The sequence below is a fragment of the Conger conger genome, chromosome 7 (genome assembly GCF_963514075.1).
Source record: "Conger conger chromosome 7, fConCon1.1, whole genome shotgun sequence".
NCBI lineage: Eukaryota > Metazoa > Chordata > Actinopteri > Anguilliformes > Congridae > Conger > Conger conger.
In genome coordinates this window covers 31,948,661-31,976,655 of record NC_083766.1, presented here as the reverse complement: position 1 = coordinate 31,976,655, position 27,995 = coordinate 31,948,661, and the positions used below count along the sequence as shown (strand labels likewise).

At 43.3% G+C, this 27,995-nt stretch overlaps 3 protein-coding genes across 4 annotated transcripts in view; 1 reads left to right on the top strand and 2 right to left on the bottom strand.

Moving 5' to 3' along the window:
- The window catches only part of LOC133132771 (membrane-associated phosphatidylinositol transfer protein 3-like), a 110,384-nt gene extending 95,764 nt beyond the window's left edge, over positions 1 to 14,620 (top strand). For both annotated transcript variants that reach the window (XM_061248474.1, XM_061248473.1), the window contains exons 13-20: positions 2,707 to 2,823; positions 6,450 to 6,566; positions 7,204 to 7,352; positions 7,933 to 8,082; positions 8,724 to 8,907; positions 10,001 to 10,129; positions 10,726 to 11,109; positions 12,028 to 14,620. In XM_061248474.1, the coding sequence (XP_061104458.1) occupies positions 2,707 to 2,823; positions 6,450 to 6,566; positions 7,204 to 7,352; positions 7,933 to 8,082; positions 8,724 to 8,907; positions 10,001 to 10,129; positions 10,726 to 11,055 (1,176 nt within the window). In that variant the 3' untranslated portion in view covers positions 11,056 to 11,109; positions 12,028 to 14,620. The remainder of the gene's footprint in view (positions 1 to 2,706; positions 2,824 to 6,449; positions 6,567 to 7,203; positions 7,353 to 7,932; positions 8,083 to 8,723; positions 8,908 to 10,000; positions 10,130 to 10,725; positions 11,110 to 12,027) is intronic.
- Positions 14,621 to 15,572: 952 nt separating this feature from the next.
- Positions 15,573 to 24,047, bottom strand: LOC133133824 (protein PIMREG-like). The gene is made up of 5 exons (XM_061250065.1): positions 23,966 to 24,047; positions 21,549 to 21,864; positions 20,177 to 20,508; positions 19,616 to 19,711; positions 15,573 to 17,881 (listed from the first exon to the last, which is right to left on the bottom strand). Exons 2-5 carry the CDS (start codon positions 21,849 to 21,851, stop codon positions 17,707 to 17,709), a joined length of 906 nt encoding a protein of 301 aa, XP_061106049.1. The 5' UTR covers positions 21,852 to 21,864; positions 23,966 to 24,047; the 3' UTR covers positions 15,573 to 17,706.
- A 707-nt stretch (positions 24,048 to 24,754) lies between these two features.
- tmigd1 (transmembrane and immunoglobulin domain containing 1) overlaps positions 24,755 to 27,995 on the bottom strand; it is a 3,269-nt gene continuing 28 nt past the window's right edge. Inside the window, exons 1-4 of the mRNA XM_061249376.1 lie at positions 27,699 to 27,995; positions 26,966 to 27,250; positions 25,336 to 25,439; positions 24,755 to 25,244 (exon numbers count right to left, since the gene is read on the bottom strand). The exon at positions 27,699 to 27,995 is cut by the window's right edge and continues 28 nt beyond it. Coding sequence (XP_061105360.1) covers positions 25,233 to 25,244; positions 25,336 to 25,439; positions 26,966 to 27,250; positions 27,699 to 27,995 — 698 coding nt within the window. The 3' untranslated portion in view covers positions 24,755 to 25,232. The remainder of the gene's footprint in view (positions 25,245 to 25,335; positions 25,440 to 26,965; positions 27,251 to 27,698) is intronic.

The window sequence follows — 27,995 nt, the reverse complement described above, 5'->3', positions numbered from 1 at the left end:
TTCAGCCAGTCTCGTGGGACTGTGTTAAAAATATGTATGTAAGCTATTCAACATTTGCAGAAAATTGGTGAGCACAGGAATTTGGCAGATTCGTTAATCCACAGCAATCCAAATGTGCATAGCTTTTTTGTATCCATTTGCGTACAGTGGCACCCATTTATAGAGCGGCATATACTGTGTACTGAGGCAGTTTGGGTTGAGTACTTTTTAAGTATACAACAGAACTGTCCCACTTGGGAATTGAACCTATCACCTTCAGATTACAAGCCAGTTCCTTTAATATGACATATCAGGCCCCGTTATACTACACAATCACCCCAGTGTCAGGAAGTGAAGGAAGTCACTATTAAAGTCACTATTAAACAGATGTGTTCAATGCTTTGCCTGAATACAGACACAGAATGGAGAGCGAGACTGCAACCAGCACAGTCGTATCTCATGTAGGAGTGGTATCCTGTTGTTAAGTTTTTAGCATAAAAATAAATATTTATCACATTTATACACTCTAAAAAATGAGAAGACAATTAGACTTGTTCATGATAATTAGACTATTATCAACAACTTGTAGCCTATTCTGAAGTTCACTTGAAAATAAAGGTTTTTAGGCTGCCCGGACACTAACTTTTTAAACAAGTCGCTTTTTTACAGTGTACATCCCTCTGTACACTGAATTCAGACTCATTTTATCATTAAGTAGATGGTCACATTAAATTTAACCCTGGAATTTTATTTATTTTTTATTTTGAGGTATAGGTCCTGGTTTTGTTATTATTTATTTTTATAATTGTCTTCTGCAGAATGATTTCATTTGGATACTAATACTTTGACGAATGGCTAATGTCCAAAAAAATTGAATTGCATGTTTTTGATTATGGGTTCCTGGCTCTACCATGATTACAAAAAACTTTTCTCCATTGCAGTAATGATTAATGGCCACTCCTGGTTAATATGCTAACAATATGAATGTGTGTCTGTTCTGTCTGGTGACAGTGAGCAAAGAATAAGTGCTGGATGTTCTGCCCTAATGCATTTTCAGTGTTGCTATGACTGTATGACTGAATTAACGCAATAATCACAGTGAAGCTGAAAGTTCAAATGATGAAGTTAAATGTATAGTGGCTTCCAATGGTTATTTATTGTATTATATTAACTATTCATATGGCAGTGATCATCTGGTAATGTTGCCCAATACTGTTGCACAATAATGCCAAATTGGAACCACTTCCAGACAAACCAGAAAATGCAACTTAATTAAACACCTCAGAGAAGAGTTAAAAATCTGAAAGGAAGGGAAGTAAGTGGAACTATTAGATGAGGTGCCTTTTGAATCCAAGATTCATGCATAGCAAGATAAGCAATGATGGCTAGACTGAAATCAAGCACATCCAAAAGTGTCCAAGGCATTTATTTGTTTGAAGATAAAAAGCCTTAATTCACATGCCTTGTAAACACCTGTCTGTATTTAATACTTATCCTCAGGCATTTTGGTGCTTCCTGCAGCTCCCAGCAGAATTGTGATTAAATGTGAAGCTTTTAAAAGACTTTGATTGGAGTCTTTCAGTATTTGGTGAAGCCTTATGCGGTTGAGAAACTAGGTTGAGTCTTTGAAAGTCACTCTATGTTATTAAGGCCTGTATGCATCTGAATGAACAACCTGTGACATTTCTGACTGAGAGGTCCCCCGTTGACAGTGGAGGTCAATTCTTCCTCAAATGTCATTGGTTTATAAAGGAGAGTGGTGATTGACTGAGGAGTTGTATTGGCTCAGGCCATAAGTGACGGGTATTTGAGGCCTCAGTAAACTTCCTGGCAATTGGCTCTGAGTGTTTGACAGGCGTGCGGTGTGTTTCATTGACAGTGTGCGGTGTGTTTCATTGACAGGTGTGCGGTGTGCTTCATTGACAGACGTGTGGTGTGTTTCATTGACAGGCGTGCGGTGTGTTTCATTGACAGACGTGCGGTGTGTTTCATTGACAGGCGTGCGGTGTGTTTCATTGACAGGCGTGCGGTGTGTTTCATTGACAGACGTGCGGTGTGTTTCATTGACCGGTGTGTGGTGTGTTTCATTGGCAGGCGTGCGGTGTGTTTCATTGACAGGTGATGCGGTGTGTTTCATTGACAGGTGATGCGGTGTGTTTCATTGACAGGCGTGCGGTGTGTTTCATTGACAGGCGTGCGGTGTGTTTCATTGACAGACGTGCGGTGTGTTTCATTGACAGGCGTGCAGTGTGTTTCATTGACAGGTGATGCGGTGTGTTTTATTGACAGGTGATGTGGTGTGTTTCATTGACAGGTGTGCGGTGTGTTTCATTGACAGGTGATGCGGTGTGTTTTATTGACAGGTGATGCGGCGTGTTTCATTGACAGGTGTGCGGTGTGTTTCATTGACAGACGTGCGGTGTGTTTCATTGACAGGCGTGCGGTGTGTTTCATTGACAGACGTGCGGTGTGTTTCATTGACAGGTGATGCCGTGTGTTTCATTGACAGGCGTGCGGTGTGTTTCATTGACAGGCATGCGGTGTGTTTCATTGACAGGTGTGCGGTGTGTTTCATTGACAGGTGTGCGGTGTGTTTGATTGACAGGCGTGCGGTGTGTTTGATTGACAGGCGTGCGGTGTGTTTGATTGACAGGTGATGCGGTGTGTTTGATTGACAGGTGATGCGGTGTGTTTCATTGACAGGCGTGCGGTGTGTTTCATTGACAGGTGATGCGGTGTGACAGCCTGGCGGCGCGGGAGGCGGACGGTTCTGACTCCGCCCCCTTCTCTCCCTCCAGCCCGCGGGAGAAGTGGCTCCGCAGACGGACCCACGTCAAGCTGCGGGTGAGCGGGCATCGGCCGCGCGTGTGAAAACTCCTCGAAAAACACTGCAACACTGCTACTGTGTGCACTAATAGGAGTCTGCGTCGCTACTGTGCAACCAAAATCACATCTGCTTCTCTACTGTGCAGCCAAAATCACGTCTGCATCTCTACTGTGCAGCCAAAATCACGTCTGCATCTCTACTGTGCAGCCAAAATCACATCTGCATCTCTACTGTGAAACCAAAATCACGTCTGCTTCTCTACTGTGCAGCCAAAATCACGTCTGCATCTCTACTGTGAAACCAAAATCATATCTGCATCTTTACAGTGCAGCCAAAAATCACGTCTGCATCTCTACTGTTCAGCCAAAAACTCGTCTGCATCTCTACTGTGCAGCCAAAAACACATCTGCATCTCTACTGTGCAGCCAAAAACCCATCTGCATCTCTACTGTGCAGCCGAAAACCCATCTGCATCTCTACTATACCCCCCAAAAGTCTGCATCTCTATGGTAGAGGCAAACAGGTTCTCTACTGCAAATCGTGTGAAGTGGATGGACTATATATAAATATACAAGGCTTATCATGGTGGGGAAATAGGGGGGGGAAGGTGCAGTCTGAAGAGATGAGTATTCAGTCTGCGCTTGAAAGTGGTCGGAGACTCTGCTGTTCTGACATCCACAGGAAGGTCATTCCACCACCGTGGGGCCAGAACAGACAGCAGTCGTGACTGAGAAGTGCAGGTGGACGAGGGGGAGGTGCCAGGCGTCCCGAAGTAGCGGAACGGAGGGGTCTTGCTGGTGTATATGTCTTGATAATTGATTGAATATATACGGGGGCTGATCCCTTAACTGCCTGGTACGCGAGCACCAAGGTTTTACATTTGATGCGAGCCATAACAGGCAGCCAATGGAGGTTGCTGAGCAGGGGGGACAGGACCATTGCTTGTACAAGGAGCTGAGTGTAGTAGGTGGTGAGGAAGGGATTCTCTGGATGTTGTACAGGATGAACCTGCATGCCCGGGTCACCGTAGCGATGTTCTCGGAGCCTCTCCATCACCACTCCGAGGTTTCTTGCACTGGGGGATGAGGTCACTGTGGTATCCCCTAGTGAGATGGAAAAATCAGAGAATGGAGAGGTTAGAGCAGGTTTGAGGTTAGAGCATCTCTACTGTACCCCCAAGAATCTGCATCTTTATGGTAGAGGCAAACACACATCTGGTTCTCTACTGTAGATCCCAAAAACAATCTGCATCTCTACTGACAGATAAGACAGATCTCCACTGTGCTCCCAGAAGCACCTCAGCATTTGCACCAGCTCTTTCACTGTTAAATTGCCGGAAACATTTTGCCTGAAGTCCTGAAGGTCATCATTTTCATGTCAGATCCCACTTTGAATACCACTAAGTGCACTCATACAGTATGCTTGACAGTGCAGCCTGCCCCCAGATTCTGTCATTTATCAGAGAACAGGCCTGCATTCCTTATTATGTAACCACTTGCTTTCCGGCAAGTTTTACAACGTATAAGTGTCATCTGTGCTAAATGTGAAAAGAAATGGTCAGTTGAAATAGAAAGCCTTCTGCATGAAGGAGGGCTGTGAAAGCAGGTTCGTCACCTCCATGTAGCTGCATCTTCCACGGTTTTTAAGAAAAGCTCGGAAACTGTAGGACTTATTCAGGATGCAGTGAGTGGCACTGCTGTAAATCTAAATTCAGCATTTTGCATCATGTCGAAGTGAGGAGAAAGCGCATCGGGCACGGCTGGTTGCTGTGACGTGTCAACGGGTAGGATTCACAAACGGCCCTGAAACACCCTGGCTGCAGAGGAGGGACCGCAGCGGAGGCCGTGCAGCCTGGTGTGCGTATTTCACAGCTGCAGCGTCAGCATGAGCTGTTTATTAAGAGGATTGAGAGGGGGATGCGAGTCACCCACACTGTTCCGCAGAATTTGCTGAAGCCGAAAGCTTTTGCTTTCAAAACGTTCAGGACAGAGTTGACAGCTCGCCGGCTCGTGTTAATGAAGTTCGGAAGAAGCACATCGGTGTTTGGGTTTCTTAATAACTTTAATAACATTGGTCAAGCACACTGAAGTCCAGCCCTGAGAGCCCTCCATATAGTGACTAGAATAATAAATCACCAGAGCTACGGAGTATCTGAAGCGTCTCTCTGCCAACTGAGCTATACCAAGCTAGAACTGAAGTGTGATACCACTGTTGGATGGCTTTTCGCTTCCTGGTGCTTGCTGGTAATGAGTGGTACTATTCAATTCAATTCAAAGCACTTTTTACAACACCAGTTGTCACAAAACAGCTTTACAAAGAACCCAGGTCTGAGACCCCCTCAGAGCCAGCCTAGGGCAACAATGGCAAGGAAAAGCTCCCTGACTAACTGGAAGAAACCTTGAGCAGAACCAAGCTTAGAGGGGGAGCACGTCTGCTTCTGGCACTGGGCAATACAGTCTACCATTCAGTGAGTCAGTGTAGGCAAGGAGGGGAGAATGAAAGATTGAGTGAGTGAGCAAGTGAGTGATTAAGGAGGGGGGGATAGTGAGTACAGAAGTAAGGAAAGTTGAAAGAGTGAGTCAATAAGCAAATAGGTATGGAACGGGTGGCGATTGAGTGGGTGGGAAGGAGGGAGGGAGAGTGAGTGAGCGAGCAAATGAATGGCAGGGAGGGAAGAATGGCTCTTTCTTGGGTCTGCATTTGCAACAGCTTTTCTGCTTTGAGTATTGTGTTATTATGTGTTGCATAAGTGGGCATTACTGCATCAGCCAAGGTAGGGAAGGGCCTTCTGAGGATAATCACTGCTTAAGTACATCAGTGCTTCAGTCACTGGAGAATATGATATGTTCAACTACATAATTAAATTAGAAATCAACAATGGAAGGTCCATTTTGTTTGTGTAATGCAAAACAGTCATTTGGCATTAGTAAGGCAGTGCATATTCACTCTCAAGAACATAATATAATCTGATATTTAGAACTCTCCTCAGTAGGTGAAATGTTGGTTACTCAATGGAATTGGTAAATCATGCTGACTTGTCTAGAGAAGCCAATTATTTCTTAAAAGCTTACACAACTGGGAAATAATGGAAAGTAAATTAATAGTAGATGCATTATAGCATTCAGTTGTTTATAAAATCCAGAGTTTGTGCAGCTAATGCTAGAATCAAATTTCTGTTTAGATTTTAAAATGTAGTATTTTAATATGATATATTCAAAGTGATTTCTATTCTGTGATTGTATTCCATACTACATTTCTAATTCACTTGTGAATTGCAATGTGTCTTTTCTATATATCCATTTTACCAGTAAATTAATGAAAGTAACCAAAAATGAAAAGCAAATCTATCGGAACAGCCTAACAGTGGATGGTAGTTCATCGCCCTCTTCTGGCCAAAAACACACACTGCCCATTACTGTATTGTCAGGACACTTTGTTTAGCTCATTTGTTTGATGCGTTTCAAATCAGTCACATCATCAGATTGCAGACCTTACCGACTTGTTAATGTGATTTCTCTTTTGTTGCTTCTGTGACTGAAATATGCTGTGGCGCAGGTGCATTTTTCACAGGAAATTCAATATGAAATATGAATGATGAAAACTGGCAAACCTGATGGCACTTTCATGAACTCTCTCTGTGTAGAATGTCACCGCCAATCACAGAGTGAATGATGTCATCGCGACGGAGGACGGCCCACAGACGCTGGTTGGCAGGTTCATGTACGGACCGCTGGATATGGTGACCCTTACTGGTGAAAAAGTGAATCACATTTGATTATTTCTGCACGGCAATTACGCATTACCTGAACCTGTCCAAATGGAGATTATTTTTATACTATGGAATGAAATTATTATTATTATGGTCTGCTCAACCAAGCAGTAGGTCACATTTTAACCATTTGTGATATTGTGCTGAAAAACCTGTGGCATTGGTGCCCCAACTGTACGCACAATGCAGCCTGGCTACCTCACTGCAGAGGTAATAGAACTGCTTTTATGTGATGATAAAAATGCACATGAAAGTTCAATGCACAGTTTTTGTGTGGCAGTGTCTTCAACTGCTGTGAATAACCAAAATATCCTTAATCACACACAAAACAAAAAAACCCAAAAACATACAGTATATTGATATAATATCCCAAAACACTGGAAAGCAAACTATCCCTTTAACATTACCAGTCAATTTTTGTACCTCTCACATTTATTGTTAACTAAGTTAACAACTCAACCAGTTTGTTATTGTTTACCCAAAAAAGATATATTCTTAAAAGTTCTTGGTGTGCCAGTCGAAGAGTAAAATATTTCTGGCTGTGTCAGTTAATAATATATTTTGCTAAATTCAAGGGTTGGATACACTGCATGTGTTTCATTGTCAAATACCCCCTCCCTTGGAACAGGTGGATATTTTGCTGATGACACAGCCCCCGTCTGGCCGGTGGGTGTACTTCGACACTGAGGTGACCAATAGCAGTGGCCGGATCTCCTACACCGTTCCCCAGAACAAGAGGCTGGCTGTGGGGGTGTACCCCATCAAAATGGTGGTCAAGTGAGGACTCTTTCCCGTGCTTTAGGATTTCCACATGCCTTTTAAGCCCCAAAGTTAATATTTTATATCATCAGCGCCATACAAAAACCATCTCTAAACAGGCAACCTTTGCATAAATTAGTCAAGACTCTTGTATTACTGTATTGTATAAGATAACTTGAAGTCATATGCTACACAAAGGATGATGCTAGCCTTCAATCTGTGTATCAAACTCAAAGAAAGGGCGAGTCTTTATACTAGATGCTGACTATATGATGCAAGTACAACCTATATAATTATATTTTTTCTCCCTCAAACTTGAATTTGCCCTCGAACAAGGCACAATTATGTCAGTTACATGCAGATTAATGAAAGCACAGATAAAGATAAGGTGTTAAAAGTAGCGCTTGTTCCAGCATTTGTGATGAGGGAATCTGTCTCACTGACTGGACCCTGTGCCTATTGCCGCAGGTCTCTGGGGCTTGCATCAGACGCATGAATTCATGAATATGAATTTGTGTACACTGCTGTACTGCAGCGTAGGTAGTGCTTGGGGCCTCAGAAGGCTGGATTCAGGGTGTCTCTCTGCCTATTGCCGCAGGGGCGACCAGACCAGCGCTGAGGCGTACCTGACGGTGCTCCCGCGCGGGATGGAGTGTGTGGTCTTCAGCATCGACGGCTCTTTCGCCGCCAGCGTCTCCCTCATGGGCAGCGACCCCAAGGTCCGCCCGGGAGCTGTGGATGTCGTTAGGTAAGAACTGTTTGTGGGGAGCGTGTGTGTGTGTGTGTGTGTGTGTGTGTGTGTGTGTGTGTGTGTATGTGTGTGCAAGTGTGCCTGTGTGCTTTTCCAACCTACTTTTACTTTTCCAACCTTTTGGCAGATGAGTCCAAATTCCAAATATGATGAGCCTGAAATACTGCTCTCCTCTTTAACACAGATTATAGATATAGAACCACCAGATACTCAGCTCTGTGTTCATAATATCAAGTTCTCCCTACAAAACATTCCAATGTTCAAATCTCTGAATCTTCTGAAACACTGAACATGCTTCATTCAGGGGGTTTGTCCAAATGCAGTATATTCCACAAGACATTCAGAAGCCCTGGGGCCTATTCCTCAAAGCAGGAAAACCCTGCCCAAATCTGGAACATGAACTGCAGTAAAAAGGAACTGTTTGGGGTCCAGTTATCCGGCTAACTTTGTAATCCTGCTTTGTGGAACAGGCCCCGGGAAACTCCTTTTACCATTTGGGACCCCCCTGCAGAAAAAGCAGGAAGGAGTGAAAGTGGGAGCTGGTCATCTGGTTTGTCCATTAAACCTGTGTCTTTGCCGCCTGCAGTGGATGTCCGTGACTGAGTGACCAGGGGGGTAAAATGTCCGCTTGTCTCCAGGCACTGGCAGGACCTGGGCTACCTGATCATCTACATCACAGGCCGGCCGGACATGCAGAAGCAGCGTGTGGTGTCCTGGCTGTCCCAGCACAACTTCCCCCAGGGCATGGTCTTCTTCTCCGAGGGGCTGGTGCACGACCCGCTGCGGCAGAAAACCATCTTCCTGAGGAACCTGGTGCAGGAGGTAGAGATGTTACCGATTGCACCGAGACCCCGGCATGGCACGTCAGCTTTCCCTCAAGCCCCGCTCCGAGGCTTGTATCGTTTTCAGGAAATCACGTGGCCGATGACAAACGAGGCCTTGTTTTGTGTAGAACCACGTTCACTTTGAGTTTCGGGTTGGAGATACAAGGGAGCAAATCCCCGTTTTAACTTGTGAGTTGTTGCATGGTTGTTAACTACGGAGAGTGTTCCCAGTTACACAAGCACTTTTATTGCTGAGTTGAACCCACACAAATGGTCCCTCTTTATTTCAATTTTCCTATGCTCCCCACTTAACATAATAGTATTATTGACCCATTTTACTGACCCAGTCAGTCAGACATTATATATTAGCATATATTATTTATAATATAAATTAGTAGGGAATAATTACCTCAGCAAAAACAGCCTAAAGATAACTGTAGGTTCCGTGTATGTCTTAAAGCGATTACTACTACTTGTCAGTAATGCGCTACGATGTGGCACGTGATTTGAAATGATTTGGCTCTACATTATTTTACCAGCAGGTGTCAATAGTGTGCACTGGGTTGAATGAGGCCTTCAGTAATGAACATATTTGCAATAGAATTGATTGGAAAGCCTCAAGGCTTCACAAAGCCTCATTTCCCCATCGCTAGCAGGAGGGAGAGCAGCTTAGAGCAGCAGCGAAGGGCAGCACGGCGGACTGGCGGCCTACCGTCAGCAGAGCTGTCAGCCTGCCAGCGTTTCGCTAATAGCAGCTGCAGCGCTACGCTAGCTGACAGCTTAGGCAAGGCGGTGGAGATGCGGGTCAGCTGTTAAGAGATCGCGTAACGGCCGGTGAACGGTTCTGCCGCTAGCAGAGCGATGTAGCGTGAAACGGCATCAGACTGACAGCTGGCGGGAGCATGAGAGAAGCTCCCTTGCTGGGACACAGGCGCGCACGCTCGGTCTCTCACGCTATGCGGGAACACTGTGCATTCCCAGGCTTAATCTGGCTATAAATAGCAGCTGTAATCTGTAGGAACGGAAGCATTCAGATGAAAGCAGGGCCCCTCTGTGTGAACCGTTTGTGTTTTTCCCCCCCTTTCCAACAGTGTCACATTAAGATCAGCGCTGCCTATGGGTCCATGAAGGATATTTCCGTTTACAACATGCTGGGCCTGAGTCCTGCTCAGATCTACATTGTGGGGAGACCCTCCAAGAAGCACCAGAATCAGTGCCAGGTACTGCGGGCAAGCTTTCCAGCAGGGATAATAATCTAGGAGTAAGGCAGCTGTGATGTCACTTTACCTGAAGAAAACAGGAGCTCCACCAACCATGATGTATGTAATAAGGGCGTCGTAGACTTTGATTGGTGATTTTGGCTATTTCCTGGTAATTGTCACAGTGACTGCAGAAAATATCTAATTCCCATTGAAGTTGGGTTTTTTTTGGTTGTTACCAAGCCTTTTAATGAGAACCCTCAGTGTCACCCCTTTAGGATTATTCTCAACTCCAGCGTTCACTCTGAGATTACATTTGCTCTTAAAGCACTTGAGTGTGAGGCAAGAGAGTTCAAATATATTCCATTTCAGTTGAATGAGTTCAGGAAAGTACTTCAAATTCAGTTCATTCATAACTCATCAAAGAACACTATTGGACCTTTTTCAATTCATTAACTAGATTTCAGCTCCTGAATTGAAATTAATTCACCCCAACACTGAGTGAATATAAAGCTGATGGATGAATCACTTACACGGGCCTTGGCCTTCATTGCCCTCTTCTTCTTCTTCTTCTCTGCCTCTGATGCCCTCTCCCCCCCATCTCTGATCACGTGCAGTTCCTGAGCGAGGGGTACGCTTCACACCTCTCCTCCCTGGAGTTTGGGCACAGGGCGCGGTCCAAGAAGACCTCCTCCACTCGGATGGTCCTCCGCAAGGGTTCCTTCGGCCTGTCGGCCAAGCCGGACTTCCTGTGCAAGCGGACCCACCTGCGCAGGACCATGTCTGTGCAGCAGCCCGACCCTCCCTCCGCCCCCAACCCCAAACCCGAGCGCGCCCAGAGCCAGCCTGAGTCCGAGCCCAAGGAGCACGGGGCGGGGGCCGGCCCAGGTGGGGTGCACGGAGTCTGGGCACGCGGGAACACTCTCCGGGGGGACACCACACCCTGACGGAGGGGAGGGGACCGACACGTGTGACAGGCCATCCCAGGGTCCAGGACCAACGTGAGTGTCAACTCCAGCCCCGTCATTTTCTTCTCCTTTCTCTGTCATTGTTAGCCATCACCAGGGCCGTTCTGTCATACACACTCAAAAATGAAGTGACAGTGATGGTACGTTTCTGTTCTTCTCCGATCAAATTTCCCAAATGTGCCCTGAAAGTACAGTAATGTTCTCTGGGTACGCATGAGTACATTTTTCAAGCAAATAAGGTAGAAATTAATTATATATTGGTGGCTAGGGGTACACTTTTATGTACCTATAAGGCATCCGCCCCATTGACAGGCATTTGTACCTTCTTGGGAACTTTTCATACCTTTATTTCTGAGAGTGTAATAACACATTGCCTTTGTCTCGGAGGAGTCATAGATAATGTATGTCTGCTTATTGCCTTTCGCGTGTGTCGGAACCTCTTGGAAAACGTGAACGATTACCGTGATTTGACTCGGGTTCTGCATTATGTCGTGATGCATGAGGGTCAGAGTGGATGAAATGGCCACCGCAGGGACCGTTATTTATGAACCAGACCAAGAGTGGCCCCTCAGGTAGACAAAGAGAAAAATCAGTCTGCACACAGTGTCTTATACATATTAATGTGAGAATGTGTGCCAATGCTGCTATTATTAACAACAGAGGCTTGTTTTCAAAGAGAGCCCGCATCCTGCTTTCTCATATTGAGGCAAGGGATCTGCATAAATGTTCTTCTCTTTGTAATGCAATTTTACTGATTAAAGCTTTTGAATATGGTGGTATAGATGTGGACAAAAATTCAGAATGAACATTCTGTGAATTACCTTTCATTACAAAACCATCTGGAAAATTTTGAAAAAAGAAAGATGCTAGTCATTTTTAAAAAGGTCAGCACTGACTATGTGTGCCGTTATGAGGAGTAAACTGTTAATTGTGTTTTCTTTTCCTTTACAGCAATGGTACCAAAATGGAACATATATTTATTTATTTTGTTAATTACTTTATCTAATTATTTTATCTAATGTGCAATTAAATGAATGACCCATGAAATGCTGTGGACATGGAGGGCCTTTGTTTAAAACAAAGTATTTTGTGAGGGTTTATTTATCTAGAGTTGAGACTTTGAAACCCAGATGTCCCTGTTTGAAACCCCAGAATTGCCTCAGTGTTAGCAAATAGACCACTAAATCCAACCCTGTGGATGCACACCTCAGGCACTTTTTCCTCTGTCCCTTGAAGAAAGATCAGACTCCACAAGATACAAAGAGAGGAAGAGAAACAGAAAGGAGGAAGAGATGAGATCGAAACAAGAAGACTGAAAATAAATATCCTCTCGAGAACATTTTACAGGGTTGTAATGTTGGAGTGTACCACTGGAGAGAGAGAGAGAGAGAGGGAGTCAGACTTATTGGCCTAAAACCCAGCTCTTTCCCCCACACAACCTGCCCTGCAGACAGAAGGCACTGCTGACTACCTGCAATAATAGTCTCCTGTACATAAATATATGTATATATGTATATATTTTAAAGAAGGGTTACTCCTCTCTGTGGCTGTTGCTCCTGGGTTCACTTTATGAACATGAACTTGTTATTGTGTTGGGCTGAGCTTTGTGCATCTGCTAGGTCAAGAGGGCATTGTACAATAAATGGACTTCCCCCAGTGGACGTGAAGTGTCCCGATCTCACACCCTCAGGCCCTTGGGTTTTCAGTGTGAGGCGCCACGCTGGTATTTGTGTCAGCAGTCTCGCCTCCGTTCCGTCATTTCAAACACTTCAACACAATCCTGATCGTTACCACGCAAGGAAACTCCTTGAGCACTGTATGAGCACTGAGTGTTATCCACTCAATTGACTTGGAGGATTTATTTTTACATTTTTGGATTTCCAAAGTGGACATCAACGGAGTTTAAAAGAACAATATGACATGTTAGGAAACAAAATATGCCATCCACAGGAAGTGCAGTCAAAGCAAGTCATGAAGTGACAACAATGTTTCTTTCATGTAGGTAATACAGGTACGTGGAATACAGAATACCTGAAAACCTCTGTAATGCTGGTGTTTGTCACAAAGAAGTTCAAGATGAACTGCACTGTGCCTCTGCATTGGAAGGGAATGTGTTCGGCAATAGGTGGGGCAGACACTTTCGAAGGAACAGCTGTAAAGCTGAAAACCGAATTTTTGGCCGTATGTAGCTCATGGACAGTTTGAATCCTTACTGCAGCGCTACTCAACTCCACGTCCTGTGGGCCATAGCATCTGCTACACCACCTTGTTTCACTAATTAGTTTTTCTGAACAAAGCAGGCAAAATAATTAGTGAAATCTGGTGGTGTCGCGTACAGTAGGAGCAAATGCCTGCAGACACTGCGGCCCTCAGGGCGAGGAGTTGAGCAGTGCTGCCTTACTGCGTTATGCTTAGTTCCTTCTGGGGGCAGGGCAGGGAGGAGGGGGTAGGCTGGCTGCATTCAGCACCTCCTGTTCGTTCACTTATTTTTCTATGAGGAAACCCCCTGTACATACCTGTCTATATTTGAACACAAAGGTGTTTTTGAAGTGGTGTTTAACTTGTCGTCAAACTGATATTTTTGCCTTAAACAGTGTTTTGATGTGCAGGAAGTACAAAGTCAACATGTTATTATCCTTATTGCTTGACCAAAGTCTTAGTTTTACCTCCATGGAAGATTGCAGTGCATCCTTGAAACAATATTTTTCTGTATTTCATGTTCTTACATGTGAGGTATATACAGTATAGTCTATATGAATAAATTTACACTTGTGTGTTTACAAACCAATAGTTATTTATATAGGAGCCACTTTGACTGATGCATTAAGTAACGGTGGCCGACAGCAAGCGGTGTAAACGTGAATGTATTCCTGTCTGTTTAAATGTTTTATCTCTATATTCGTTTTATAATGACAGTGAAAGCTGAAACATACATGTTGGTCGTTATATACATACAAATATACACATGAAATATTTAAGAAATTGATACTCATCTGTCCAGATACAGAAGCTTAAAGGTCTCAAATGCTATTCTGAGGCAAACATTTATTTATAAAGTACATTAGTACAATGTAAATTCCATTAGGGTGGTTTCGTTTTAAGTTCTGTTCCTCTGAACATTGCCTCCCTTCTTGACTTACTGGGTGAGGACAGAAAGCAGGTCGGTGTATTGCTGTACTGAGCCACCCTGTTACTTAGCGTTCTCAGTTATGAATATAGGAACCCAACCTGTAGCTCAAGCAGGACTAAATAGATTTGATTCCATGTTATTCCAGGGTTGCAATGGAGAAAGGGGTGGGGAGGAGGAAGCATAAATCTGTTCATGCATGGATTTTCTCTTCTACTTAAGACTGCTGATCCTGATAATGGTGTTATATGGGTTTCAAAATGTCATCTGGGACGTACTTTAAAATCAAATGGACGCTCTACCGATGTAGGTTACCTGTGCTGGATTGAGAAATATTGGTTTGTACACTATGGTGCGGAATTTAATTGTGAATTGGTTTTCAATAGAAATACTTCAATAAAAGAAAAGGGAACACAATTCAGTGCTTTAGTTTTGTTTTGCCAATAAGATTCAGTTGTGATTTGGAACAACAGTTTAATGCACCTTCAAAAATCCTTGTGCCTGCACAGCCTACAAGAAAATATTGAAATATTGAAATATTGAGACTTAGGGCGAAATCTGCCAGACAGCTTCAGTAAATTGTTCCACGGCAGCTTATTCAATGTATAACGTATCTGAAAAAGCACATATATATATGCATATACACCCGCCAAGCACTTTATTAGGTATTTATTAAAAATGTTTTAGACTTCTACTGCTGTAGCCTATCCAATTAAGTTATGATGCGTTGTGTGTTCAGAGATGCTCTTCTGGATACCACTGTTGTAATGTGTGCTTATTTGTTTCACTGTCACCTTCCTGTCAGCTTTTGACCACTCCTCTGACGTCTCTCATTAACAAGGCGTTTTGGTCTGCTGCTCACTGGATTTTTATATTTTTTTTAAACCATTCTTTGCCAATCTAGTGTGCATGAAAATTCCAGGAGATCAGCAGTTTCTGAAACACTGAAACCTCCCTGTCCCAAATTTTTTTCCCCCATTCCGATGGTTGCTGTGAACATTAACTGAAGCTCCTGACTGTATGCATTGCACTGCTGCCACACAATTGGCTGATTAGATAATCACATGAATATGTAGCTATAATAAAGTACAAATGTTCCTAATAAAGTGCTCGGTGAGTGTATATCATACAGACTTTGCAAAACAATTCAAGAATTTGACACATTATAAATACTCTTAAGTTTTTAAAACTAAAGGTTTCAAAGCCTGAAGATTCCCAAGCCTATTCCCAAAAATTCTCGATTCCTCACCTGGAAAACCCTAAAGGACATACTGCATGAGCCATTTGTTTCACTAGTTTGATACAAATGGTGAAAGTATACATACACATTTACATAGTCATGCAGCTACAAGATCACTGAAACACGGTATAAAATAAATGATTGAATGATTTATTGTACAATATCAGCGGGTAACATATTTCTTTGAAGAGGAAAGAATTTGTGGCTGATAAGTTACCTGTCAGTGGGTACAGCTGCCAGAATACACGCCAAAGGCTAAAGTCCCCACAGGACCCATGTATAACACTATAAAACCCATACAACCTGATCTGCAACATTACCGTTGCTCCTCCATCAACTGAGCCTAGTGGGGAAAGCAATAGACTTGTGTAACATTGATGTTGAACAGAGGCTTTCAATTGCACACCAAGGCCACGTCAATTATGTCCTTAACAGTTGATCAATTCAAGTGTGTAAATGCCTTTGAAACCTGCAGAGTGACTTGCATTGGAAATAAAACAGTTAGCAGCAACTGCTTTTTTTAATGGCTTTTGGCCTTAAGGGGAGGGGGGTTGTAACAATAGGTCTTTGGCTGGGCAGATTAGAATGACATGCAACCAAAACCATATCAGAAACTCGTACAAAAATATACAATTCCTTTATAAAACAATTTCACGTATACACTTAGTGTTAGTTCTATATATTTCGGTAATATGCTTCCATATACAATGCTTCAATGTCTTCATGACATTTCATATTAATGTTTATGATTATGATTAAAGGCTGAAGAAAAAAAAAAATGTAGAGCAGGAGTTTGCAAGCTCAGTCCTGGGGACCCACTGTGCCGATTTTCCCTCTTATCATAATCACAACCTCTGAAAAGTAATGGGCTGATAATTGTTCTTAATTAAACACTTAATGTCTACTGAAGGATGGCTTGCCCTCTTAAGGTCACATTATGCCAGAAATAGCTCTGCATGCCAAAAAGAATAAATGCTCCACATTCCCATCCTGGATTTTAATCAGTTACATTAACGAATGCTTTCATTCGCTGCCATGAGTTGTATGACAAACGATTCCAGTCATTTTTGAATTGATTATGCTATAGACTGGGGTCAAAATAGCTGAAATTGCCATCTGGTTACCTGGTTACTGAAATTGGATGATTTGGGAGGAATTAAAAGTTCAATGACTCAATGAATAAATGCCCAAAATGGCACTATTCTGGAAGTATGTTGGAATTTAAACATCACTTAATTGATCAAGATATTGGCTTTGACAAAACCCAGTGTCCCCCAGGACCAAGCTTTGAAAATGATAGGAGAATACTTGTAGAGGGAATTGTCCATTAATGGGGACATTACAATTGGGAAAGAATAGGATGTCAACTGGTTTTACAACAGTTTCTGTATAAGCTCAGTCTGAACAGTTTGGAATGGCCGAAATAAAAGAAATATATTCAACTTTCTTCACTGAAAGTAAATATTGAGAAATTATATGAATCGCCATTAGCACAACAGTATAGCTAGAACATAATGGGGATGTAAAAAAAAAAAAAAATACATATACACACACACACACATATATATATATATATATATATATATTTAAAAAAAGAAAATCACAAAACTGTCTGAAGGTCAATCGGACATCCAACAAAGCATTAATGCTGTAGCAATAATCATTTCCGGACAAAGCGAGAAACAGTAGTAAGTTGCTCATGCGCAGGAGATGAAACTGTAATGTAAGGTACGGCCGCAGTAACCCCTTATGGGCGGATGAGACCACTGCGCTACAGCTGCGCAGACGGATGCGACGCCAGCGTTGTATTTGATCATACAAACATTGTTCAAGACACATGACCGTTTGAAGTGAATGGTGATTCCTAAGCCTTTCTATGGGTTTTCTATAGGGCACCTTAGTCCATAATGGTTTACACAGAACTGTTACTATAAAACACAGTTTAATAAGCTAGGTGATCAACATGTGGACTAAAAACCTTACAACTCTATATCAAAACACATCAGATAATGATTCTCGACTTAAATTGACCTTTGGTTTCCCTTTTGGTATATGCCAGAATACACTATTAATATGTTTTACCTAGAGTATTTCACAAAATGTGATCAACTGTTAGTCAGCTAACATATGACAGAACCGGATAGCAAACACAGATAAAAACAGATAGACAATAAGAAAATACATTTTCCCTGTATATGACATACACGCTTAGAGTAAACAGCCTGACAGGCAAGGAGATACAGACTCAGAGAGGACATCCCTTCTAGGCAGTTTTATGGATGTTGGACAAAGCTACGCTAGTCCAGCTGCCCACAGTCTCCCTTATTCTCTGGGTTCTGCATCGGATGGAGGCCCTGGTAGTCCTGAGGGGCTGGTCACTCTGCGTTGGGCCGGAACTGCTCACATTCTCCCGCCGGTAGAGTTTCGCGGCCTCCACCCTGCCCGCCAACAAGAAAACAAAAGCCGATTGGTCACCCTGAAACAGCCAATGGGCAAACACAGCTGGATGTCTCCCGGGTCAGGGGAGCTGTGGGACGCCATCTCGCTTCATCTTCATGACTCCAAAGATCTTTAAACAACCTCTTTTTATTACAATAAAATAAAAACTCTACATTAAAATTAAAACTTTAAAGACAAAAGATGGGCCGATTACGAGGTTAGGGCTTTTACGGTTACATTTAGCTCTCATCTCCAATGAGTATGGCCGAAAATTAGTTCTTGAACAGCAAAACACAAACTGCCAAAGTTACTTCACGACAAAAGCATGCAAGGCCATGCAATTCACGGTCGAGTTTAATGGCAGGCAGCGGTTCAGGTTTCAAACTGATCACAAAACAGATATATGTCAGCATAACAAACATCCACATCCATGCAGTCCGAGACTTCCTTTGCAATGGTTTTAGCCAGAGCTGCTGGGCCTATGGATTAAGGATGCAGTAGAGAACATTCCAGGACAAAGGAGAGGTGGGCACACTTTACCTCTTCATTTACTCCACTATACGAGAGTATCTGATCTTGCTGATGACGAAGGGAAAAGAAGGTCAGAATTTTACATTAGAATGTACTCAGAAGGGAATTAGAACAGACAACAGAACCCTGCCGTTTCAGCACATTTAACCCTTGTGTTGTCTGTATATTACGCATGTGCCCCGTGTCTGTAGGGTCAAAAATGACCCTGCAATAAAATATTTTCATTGAATTTTAACCCCAAATGGAGATTACTTTTACTGTATGTAGAAACAACCAATCCCTCATCAATAAATGTGTGAATAACACACTACAGTCCACACCACTTCTTTTTACTACAAAACACTTCATAATTGATTTAATTACATTGGAGAGTGCCATACGGCACTCTGGGAGCTGAAAGGGCTGACATTAGCCTTCTGAACACACTTCAAACTCTAACTGATTGCAGCTTCTCTGCACTGACATACAGCTGCTTTCCTGAGCCTTGAGCTCCTGTAGGTTTGAAGGATGACTCCCGGAAACCTCGGCAGCGAGAGAAATGCGTGGAATTTGGAAAGATAAGGGGCCTTGGAAAGGGCCATACTCTGAAAGTCATCCATACAGTCCACACACACACACACACACACACACAAATTTACCAATGGAAGAAAAGTTTATCATGAGAAAGTGCAAACACAGACCGCCTATGTATACACTATAAAAATAAGCAAGAAGCATGACCAAGTTTTATATGCCAACAGCAAAGGAAATACAAACATTGCCTCAGAGTCTGCATATTGCATTCATTAATATTTCTTTATATCCTCTAAAATGATTTATATTGGAATAAATCAAGGGGCTCTGACTGGCCCCTGCCAAAACCCCACCCCTCCCTCTTCACGAAGATTTCAAATTTAAAATATCCAAGCAGGATGACGGTTGGAGGCACGGGGTCAGAGGGAGGGGGAAAAGGGGGGGGGGGAGGGGCGGCATTCCTAGACAAACAGGATCTACTTTCTGGGAAGGGTCAAATGTTTTGTGGGAGGGTCAAACATAAGGGCGACTTCCCAAGGCGGTCACCGCTCCCTACATCTGGGTCACTGGCAAAAACCAGTCAAGCCAGACCCAACTTTTCTTTACAGAAGAGAAGAAAGTATATTTTGTGAACGGCTCCATTGTGCTTTACATGAAGGGAAACTCCCCGAAGGCTCGCCTCCACTCACCGGTCATCCCTGCCGATGACATCATCGAAGGCCTGAGAGAGACGTTTCAGTTTCCTGAGGCCGCTGGACACAGACTCCAGGTCCCGGTCAAACTTCCTGTTGGGGAGAGTAGGAGCACAATGTTCATCAACACACAATTGCAACCTACACCCCAGGTTCACTCCAACAACCTGAATTTCACATACCGGAACGTTGAATTATAGGGAGATAAATCTTCAAAGTGCAACGCAAGCGTACGCAACCCCAAAATGATGCAAACCCCATCCCACTTGTAAATAACAGCTACAGTACATTCATAAACACAATATGCAATCAAATATACTACATGCATATCATACATGCATTAAATATTAATTACTACATATGACATGCATTATCAATTAATAATACGTTACCATTACAATTAAAAATTCCTTTGAACAGGTTATTTGAGTGAAGTTTTGTTATGTAGATCATGTTCATCAAAATATAACCATCTCTCTGTTCTACAGTAACCCCTTCCACAGTGCCGTTACTCTAATAGCGCACAGTTCTCTCGTTACGCTGAGCGTGCAGCCTCACCTCCTGTTGCTCACGGTGTTGGGTGAGGCGAACGGGCTCCTCAGGGCTGCCATTCTCACCAGCTGCCTCCTGGAGTTGCCCGTCCGCACACCCTGGCAGGCCCCGCCCGATTTGGGCGTGCGCGTGGCCCGGGGGGTCCTCTTGGCGGCCGACCTGGGGGTCCGCTGCGGGCCACGTTTGGGGGTGACGGCGGCCGGGGGGGCGGAGGGAGGTTTGCAGGGGGTACGGGAGGCCTGCTTCCCCCTGGGCAAGCTGCTCTCCTGGCGGTCGGGGGTCCTGCCCGGGGTAGCGACTAGGCACTCTTCCCTCGGGGCACGGATCCTCTGCAGCTTCTGTGGATGGAGGAGGAATTGTACATCCCTCTAGGGTCTTTCAGCGAACTTATCCCTGGTTATGGGTATACACTTTGTTGTACGTCGCTCTGGATAAGAGCGTCTGCCAAATGCCAATAATGTAATGTAATGTATTATAGGACACTGGCTGTGAGCGGCTGGGCAGGGTTAACCAGACGTGCGGTCAAAGCGGCGAACGTTTGCGGCTGGAATTCCTTTCAGTTCTCCAGCAACGCCTTTTTAATAAAAATGGATGCAAATTAGGTCTTAGAATGCCAGCTAGCCGATTCATTGCTTACCTGAGATTTATTTTAAATGGTAAGAACAAATATTATATTGATTAAAGTATGTTATAAAAGCCAAATAACTTGTGTTATCTCTGTGTTCTCCCCATTAGCAGCCATTTTTGCTTGTCACGCTAATGTTTCAAACTGTTAGCTAATGTTAACTAATGTTCCTGGGGAACAGAAAAAGTTTGAATACGCTGGCGAACATTAGGGAACGTGAATGAACATTAGGTAACGTTAGCAGTCTTGACGGCACATCAGCACTTTGCCTGGAGCCTTACACATAGATTAAGATGGTTCCCTTAAAACTACAACTTTTGATTCTCAGATGGCCTCATTCAAACGCAGAAGTCATGCTATACTGCCATACAAGCTGGCTACTGCTGAACCATTCAGGGTTGATATGGAGGAGCCGCAGTGTTCATAGTTCAATGAAGAAGCCTTATGACCTGCATTCACTTTCACTCATCTTTGCCTCTACTTGCATTTTCACATGAAGATCTTACATAATCCTGTCAGGCAAGAAGAACTTGTTTGTTCATTCGCCTCAGTTACATGTACAAGTGAAGTGTTGTCCAGAGAATAAAAACACAACCTAAGCGCTTCTGCAAAAAAGTAATCAAATTGGCAAGTAAGTCGGATCCATTATACCTGCTGTACAGTGCCGATTTTTGACTTTTCAGGATTAACATATTTCCCAGGACTTCCAGGGGCCGTGGGACCCCAGTGAAGGGGAAGAGAGGGGAGGTGTACCTGGTAGGCACTCCCGATGGAGTTCCGGGCGCTGCGGGTGAGGAGACGCACGGCCCCGGGCTTGCGGTTCACCTCCAGGCTCTCCCAGGTGGGCGTCTCCTCCACGTTGGACTGAATGGGGCGCAGGGGCAGCCGTTTCCGTAGCGACATGCGCAGGGAGTTCAGGGAGGTGGACGAGCGGAGCTTCCTGAAGCGGTCCACCGCCTCGGGGGAGCTGTCCGCCTCGTCAGACTCCTCCAGGACCGCGTGCGTGCGCCAGACGGAGCTCACCACCGATTCCACCCCGTGGACCACTGAAGTCATTCTGATGAGGCTCCTGCAGGACCAGCCACAAATCACACATCAGTTAGTTACCTTCAAGTAAACAATGTACATACATCCCCCCCTCCCCAAAAAAAAACACTTTGCAATAAGTTTAAATGAATTGGCATTAACTAATGTAGTTAACTGCGATGGACTGGCGACCTGTCCAGGGTGTATTCCTGCCTTTCGCCCAATGTATGCTGGGATAGGCTCCAGCCCCCCTGCGACCCTGTTCAGGATAAGCGGGTCAAGATAATGATAATGATGAATTAATGATAATGTAGTTAACTAATTCACCAATGTACAGCTGTACAGCTTTATTAATGTAGCATTTCAACATTAGTGTTAATGCTAATGTATTTGTTAAAGGTCAACTAATTATAAGTTTGTTACGGTTTGCTAACGTACTTATTCATGCAAATAATACATTAGTTAGTGGTTAAACACATTAATGAAAAGTTAATTCCATGCTTAATTAATGTATTCATTAATGCATGAACCTTAGTGTAAAGTATGACTAAAAATATTTTTACACACATTACACACTTTTCTTGGTCCACACTTTACCACATTTGGTAAGAAACCAAATTCCATTAGACTGCACACGGCTAGTAGGCATGATAAAGAGGGCTACTGCAGGATAGAATCATTGTTGCAAGGAGACACAGGGGAGAGCACATCACTCACAGAATGACAAAATGGTTCCCTGCTGGCGATGTAGGATGAAGCAGTACATGAGCTAGCGGGGGGCCAGTTTAGTATGCGTATGATTGATGGTGTAGTCCCATATGAAGGTCCCACTGCACCGACACCCAACATGATGGCCAAGCAATTCACAGGTATGGCAAGACAGCAGGAGTTTATTAACATCTCAATACTGAGGCTTCAGGCTACAGGCTTCTTTATGAACTCATTCTGAACTGTGTAGGAAGAAGGAACCACTAATATAGAGCAGGATACAAAGAACTATCACTCACTATCCTTGACCTCTTTGTGTGTGTGTGTGTGCAACCTATATGAAAGGTGCCATGCAAGTTTCAGCAGGATTTTCTCCAAGGTATACCGTGCCATTGTTTATACATTCACTTCCTACTTCACAATTCTCTTAAAACGGGTTAATTCATACAAGACAAATGTACCCATGTCTACACCCAACTGAACTACGAGAATTTTGCTTCACACCTTTTTGTTTAGCTTGTCAGCTATCTAGCCCACTGTATATGAAGAGAATCATCCGAACATCCTTGAACGCACAGAAAATTACAAATTTAGCTAGACTAGCTAACGTTATCTCTCGAATCCAGGCCGAACAATGTAACTATGCTATGCTAACTCGGAAATTAATAGCTTCGTCTATTTAGCTACTTATTTCACTGACCATGATTTCCTGTGGAAAGTTCCCATTAATATGAATTCTATTCGCTAGCACTCTTCATTGAGTACGTAATAATTAAGATTGCTTATCCAGACATTGGTTATTAACGTTATATCTATTCCGTAGTTAATTTTCTCATTGGCCAAGTCTGTGCATCGTGGTTGGCGAGTGCGGTCCCATTTGCGACACGATGCTATTGCTATCCAAGCTTAGATAGCCAGCCAGTGCAGTAGATTGGGGTACTGTATCCGTGCATTGCCAGTGGGAACTAAGTTAATTAACAAATTCTACAGAATAACAACAAAGTGCATCGGCTACTTGGAGCACCCGACAAGCAGTCTAGCTACCGTTAGCTTGCTAACTTAACATGTAATTTTTCGGGCGTCAGCTAGCTAGCGAGCGAGCTGGCACACATTTAAGTCCCAATCCCACCATTCTGGCTGGTTAAACACTTATCTAACAAATAACTTTTCCTGTAAATGTCATCAAATAGCTTTCCCAGTTATCAGTTATTAATTCATTCCAAAATATTGGAATTCACGTTAGCTCTACTGCGATACACAAAGCATTCGGAAGCTGCGCCGTTGCTAAGCAGTCTGTTCCTGAACTGGAGTGGTTCATTTACATTCACATTTTATTAATTAATAAAATAGTTAACGCTTAACAAAATATGCAATACAGTGTAGTAAATATCAATAATAAAAAAAATACATACAGTAAATAATACAGCGCACTGTACCTTAACTTTGTTGCACACGATTTCTGGGTTCCCAAAACCCCAAACTTTTCCCTTTTCTGTCTCTGTTTGAATTTGGCGGATCTCTTCCAACCACTCCCAAAGCCCGCGGACCCTTGCAGCCATCTGATTGGTTGGCATTTTCGTCATTACCAAGAATACCGAAACAAGTGACCAAGTTCTCATCATTACACAAAAATAGCTTTTCGGTACTGCATTTTCCCTTTTTTCTGTAACGAACAGGCGCACTGCCTGGGGTCTAATAGTGGCAATTACAAGAAACAGTAGTTATTGGCAGAGGTGTGAGTTTTTAATAATGTTAGCCTCCTTAATGAGCTGTTGATGGATCGTTATTCCTCTACATCGTGTGAACTGATAACAATATTTTAAATTGAAAGACTGAAACAGGAAAATGAAAAGTTTTAATAATTATATTGAACTGTTAAAGTGTACACACAGAGAAAGTTTAAGCTGTTCTTAACTGGAACACAAGCAGATTGTTTATGAACAGAGCTAAACTATTATGCATATGAACACAATGGATTATTTATTTATTTTTTCTTCAATAAGCTGATTAGGGGACTCATGGCATCACATGGGATGTACTGTGGCTTTGGCCAAAGGAATTAATTGTACCTGAATTGTGTATGAAAGTACACCATGTCCACAGAATCTCTTGCCCACTGTGACAAGTGTCATTGCTCTCTGGTTATTGATTTCCTTGCTGTGGGAATTCAGTAGGAATGACGTGCAATGAGTGTCTCATAGTCCTTGAGCATGTCCTTCTAAAGTATCAATATTTAACAGTTTTAATGGTTTTATTTCTCTAGCACTGAAATGTGTCTATCAGGTGTGTCTCTGTCCCTACAATCAATGTATAACTTAAGTGGAATGGGCTTCTAGGACCATTGCACAATAATTTTATGTGTTGAGTAGTTACATCTTACTAGGACAATGGTTTATCAGGAGTACAGGAATTTCACCTGGGATTGTGTGTCTTGCAGGTGGCAGTGCTTCCTACAAGCCTGTGGTTTCATTAAGAAGCAATAACAAAATCAAATCAATGCAAGTACTGGTCTGACTGCTTTTCCAGTGTTCCAGTTGCTTAATAAAAACCTCCTCATATCCGTGTCTAAGGCTCAGAGGTCTGGCTTGACATTTTCTTCAGCTCTTCAAAGGTTTCTTCAACACAATTTTCAAAGGTTCAGCTCCTCAGAGTTCAATGGCTCAAATCCGTATGCTTTTCTTCCGTTTATTAGGGGAAGCTCTCTTACTTACAGCACTGAGGAAAGAGGGGACAGTTTTGCATTCAGTGTTTGCAAATGGAAATGCAGTATACTGACAGTGGTCATTGGGAACAAACGAGCATTCACCTGCTTGATTCTTTTCCACCTTGAAATGAATGCCAGGAGAAGAGTGAGGAGTACTACCACTACCCCAGCAATGATGGGGCCCAAGGGGAACTTCATGGTCTTATCTGCAGGAAGGGAATGTGAGGGAGTATTAGAACAAAAACTGGGCCTGTGTTCAGAAAATGTCTCAGAGTAAGAGTGCAGACACAGGATCAGATTTGCCTTCAGGCTCATAATGGTTTGGCTTAGGATATAGCCACGAAGAAGCTGATCCTAGGTCAGTATAGGCTCTGTGTTTACCATGCCTGGTTCTGAGCAGGGTTACCATACTGATTGACTGATTGACTGAGCTTGAACTCTTCTGTGTTGAACTGTGCATTTGCTTGAACTGCACATTTCCACACATTCCACACATTCATTTGACCTGTGATTCTACCAATAAATATTAGTACCCTCTTGATGAAAGGAATTTCTTGCAATAGAGAACATTACAAAAAAATGAAAGAATTAACTGGCTGAGAGCAAATCTGTCTAATTATCAAATCATGAATTTGGGATATTAATTCTTTGTGATATGTGTATCCATTTGTTACACAATGGACTTTGAGGGTAAAACCAGTAAAAGTGTCTAGTTCAGAATAAGAAATGCCTTATTACAGACACAGTTTTGCAGACACAGATTAGGCTAAACCTTTTCTATAGGTTTGAAATACCACTGAGACTGGGTAACACCCCTGACTGATGTAACAGATGGCAACCATCCTATTTCAGCTAAGCAGAAAAACACAGTGGTTTTAAGCGATTGACATACACTCAGTGAGCACTTATTATATGAGTATTTATTAGACCTATTTTTTTTTCTACTGCTGTTATGATGTAGAAAAAGAGTTAGATAGAGTTATGATGTGTTGTGTGTTCAGAGATGCACCTCTGCATACCACTGTTGTAATGTGTGCTTATTTTCATTACGATCACCTTCCTGTCAGCTTTGACCAGTCTGGACATTCACCTCTGGCCTATCTCATTAACAAGGAGTTTCTGTCTGCAGAACTGCTGCTCACTGGATTTTTCTTGCACCATTCTTTGCAAACTCTACAGACTAATGTGCGTGAAAATCCCAGGAGATCAGCAGTTTCTTAGATACTCAAACCCTGTCTACCACCGACAATCATTCCACGGTCAAAGTCACTTAGATCACATTTTCTCCCCATTCTGATGGTTGATGTGAACATTAACTGAAGCTCCTGACCCGTATCTACATTATTGTATGCATTTCACTGCTGCCACACAATTGGCTGATTGGGTAATTGGATCGCATGAATAAGCGGGTGTAATTAAGTAAAAATGTTCCTAATAAAGTGCTCGGTGAGTGTATATTCATTAAATAAAAATAAATGCACACCAGGTCTGTGATTTTGCCTCTGATATTAACATAAATGTGGTTTTACCTAAATGAATTCAATAAAACAAATGTTACGTTTAACACATTAACATACTGTAATATGTGGTATTCCACCAGCTGCACAACAAACATTGCAGTGTAAAATCAACATGACAGGATAAATTTATCTCTATTAGACTCATAAACTCAGTTGATTCAGCACTTTGATTTCGCTGTGCACAAAAACACCAAGCCTAATGATGCACTGACCTGTCACAAGTAGCTCGAATGTCTTGGTACTGTCTCCGTATTTGGGGGAGTGAGTGGTGCAGCTGTATGTTCCCTGGTGGATGCTGCGTTGTATGTTGTAAAAGGAGAGGCGGGCGGTCATCGCATCCTGGGCCTGCACGTAGCCTCCGCTTTCCATGTCCAGCTCCGATCCATCCAGCAGCCAGGTCACGGTCACTTGGGGGTTGGCGTGGGCGTCGCACGTCAAAACCACATCGCTTTCCTCCTCCACCTCCAGCGTCTCGTTGTTGGGCAGCTCGGGGGGAACTGGGAGTAGGGGTCACACACGAGCAGGGTGAGCAGAGTGGACCGGTGAAACCACGCCAACGGAACTCAGGCCCACATGCACACAGGAGCCTGATGACTCACCTTTTAGCTCATATTTGCTTTCTCATTTCAGTGTCCCTGGTGAGTCATGGTTGGAATATTACATTTTAACAGCATACATTTATTTCCATATTATATATAGCTGTTTCAATACATTATAGCCAGCTATATGATTTTCTCTTAAAGCATAAACACTTTAAAGAGATTATAAAACGTAGTATATTTGACGAGTGTTAGTCAAATGGTGTTTGGAATCTAATTTGTCAGCGACATGAATCTTTGACATAAGCAAATGATGTTGTCAGCTTTGTATTCATGCATCAATAATGTGTAGGCCAAAAACCAAAATGGGGGCAGTGCGACGTCCTTTTCTACAGCGGGGACTCACATTGCACTTCCAGCTGTACTGAGGCATTGGCGCTGGCGTCCTTCTTCAGCTGACAGGTGAAGATAACGCTGTTGTCCTCCTTGAACACGGGGTTAATGCAGAGGCTGACCGCTTCCGATGAGTCTCCTCCCTCCAGCCGAACTAAAGCCCCATTCCGGAACCACTCCAGCTCCTTCTCTGGGTCGGCCGTGTCCAGCAGGCAGGTGAGTGACACCACCTGGTTCAGCTGTGTGGTGATCCAGCCTCCATTGGCCTGTGGAGTCGACTGCAACCTCACGGCTAACACAGAGATGCTAG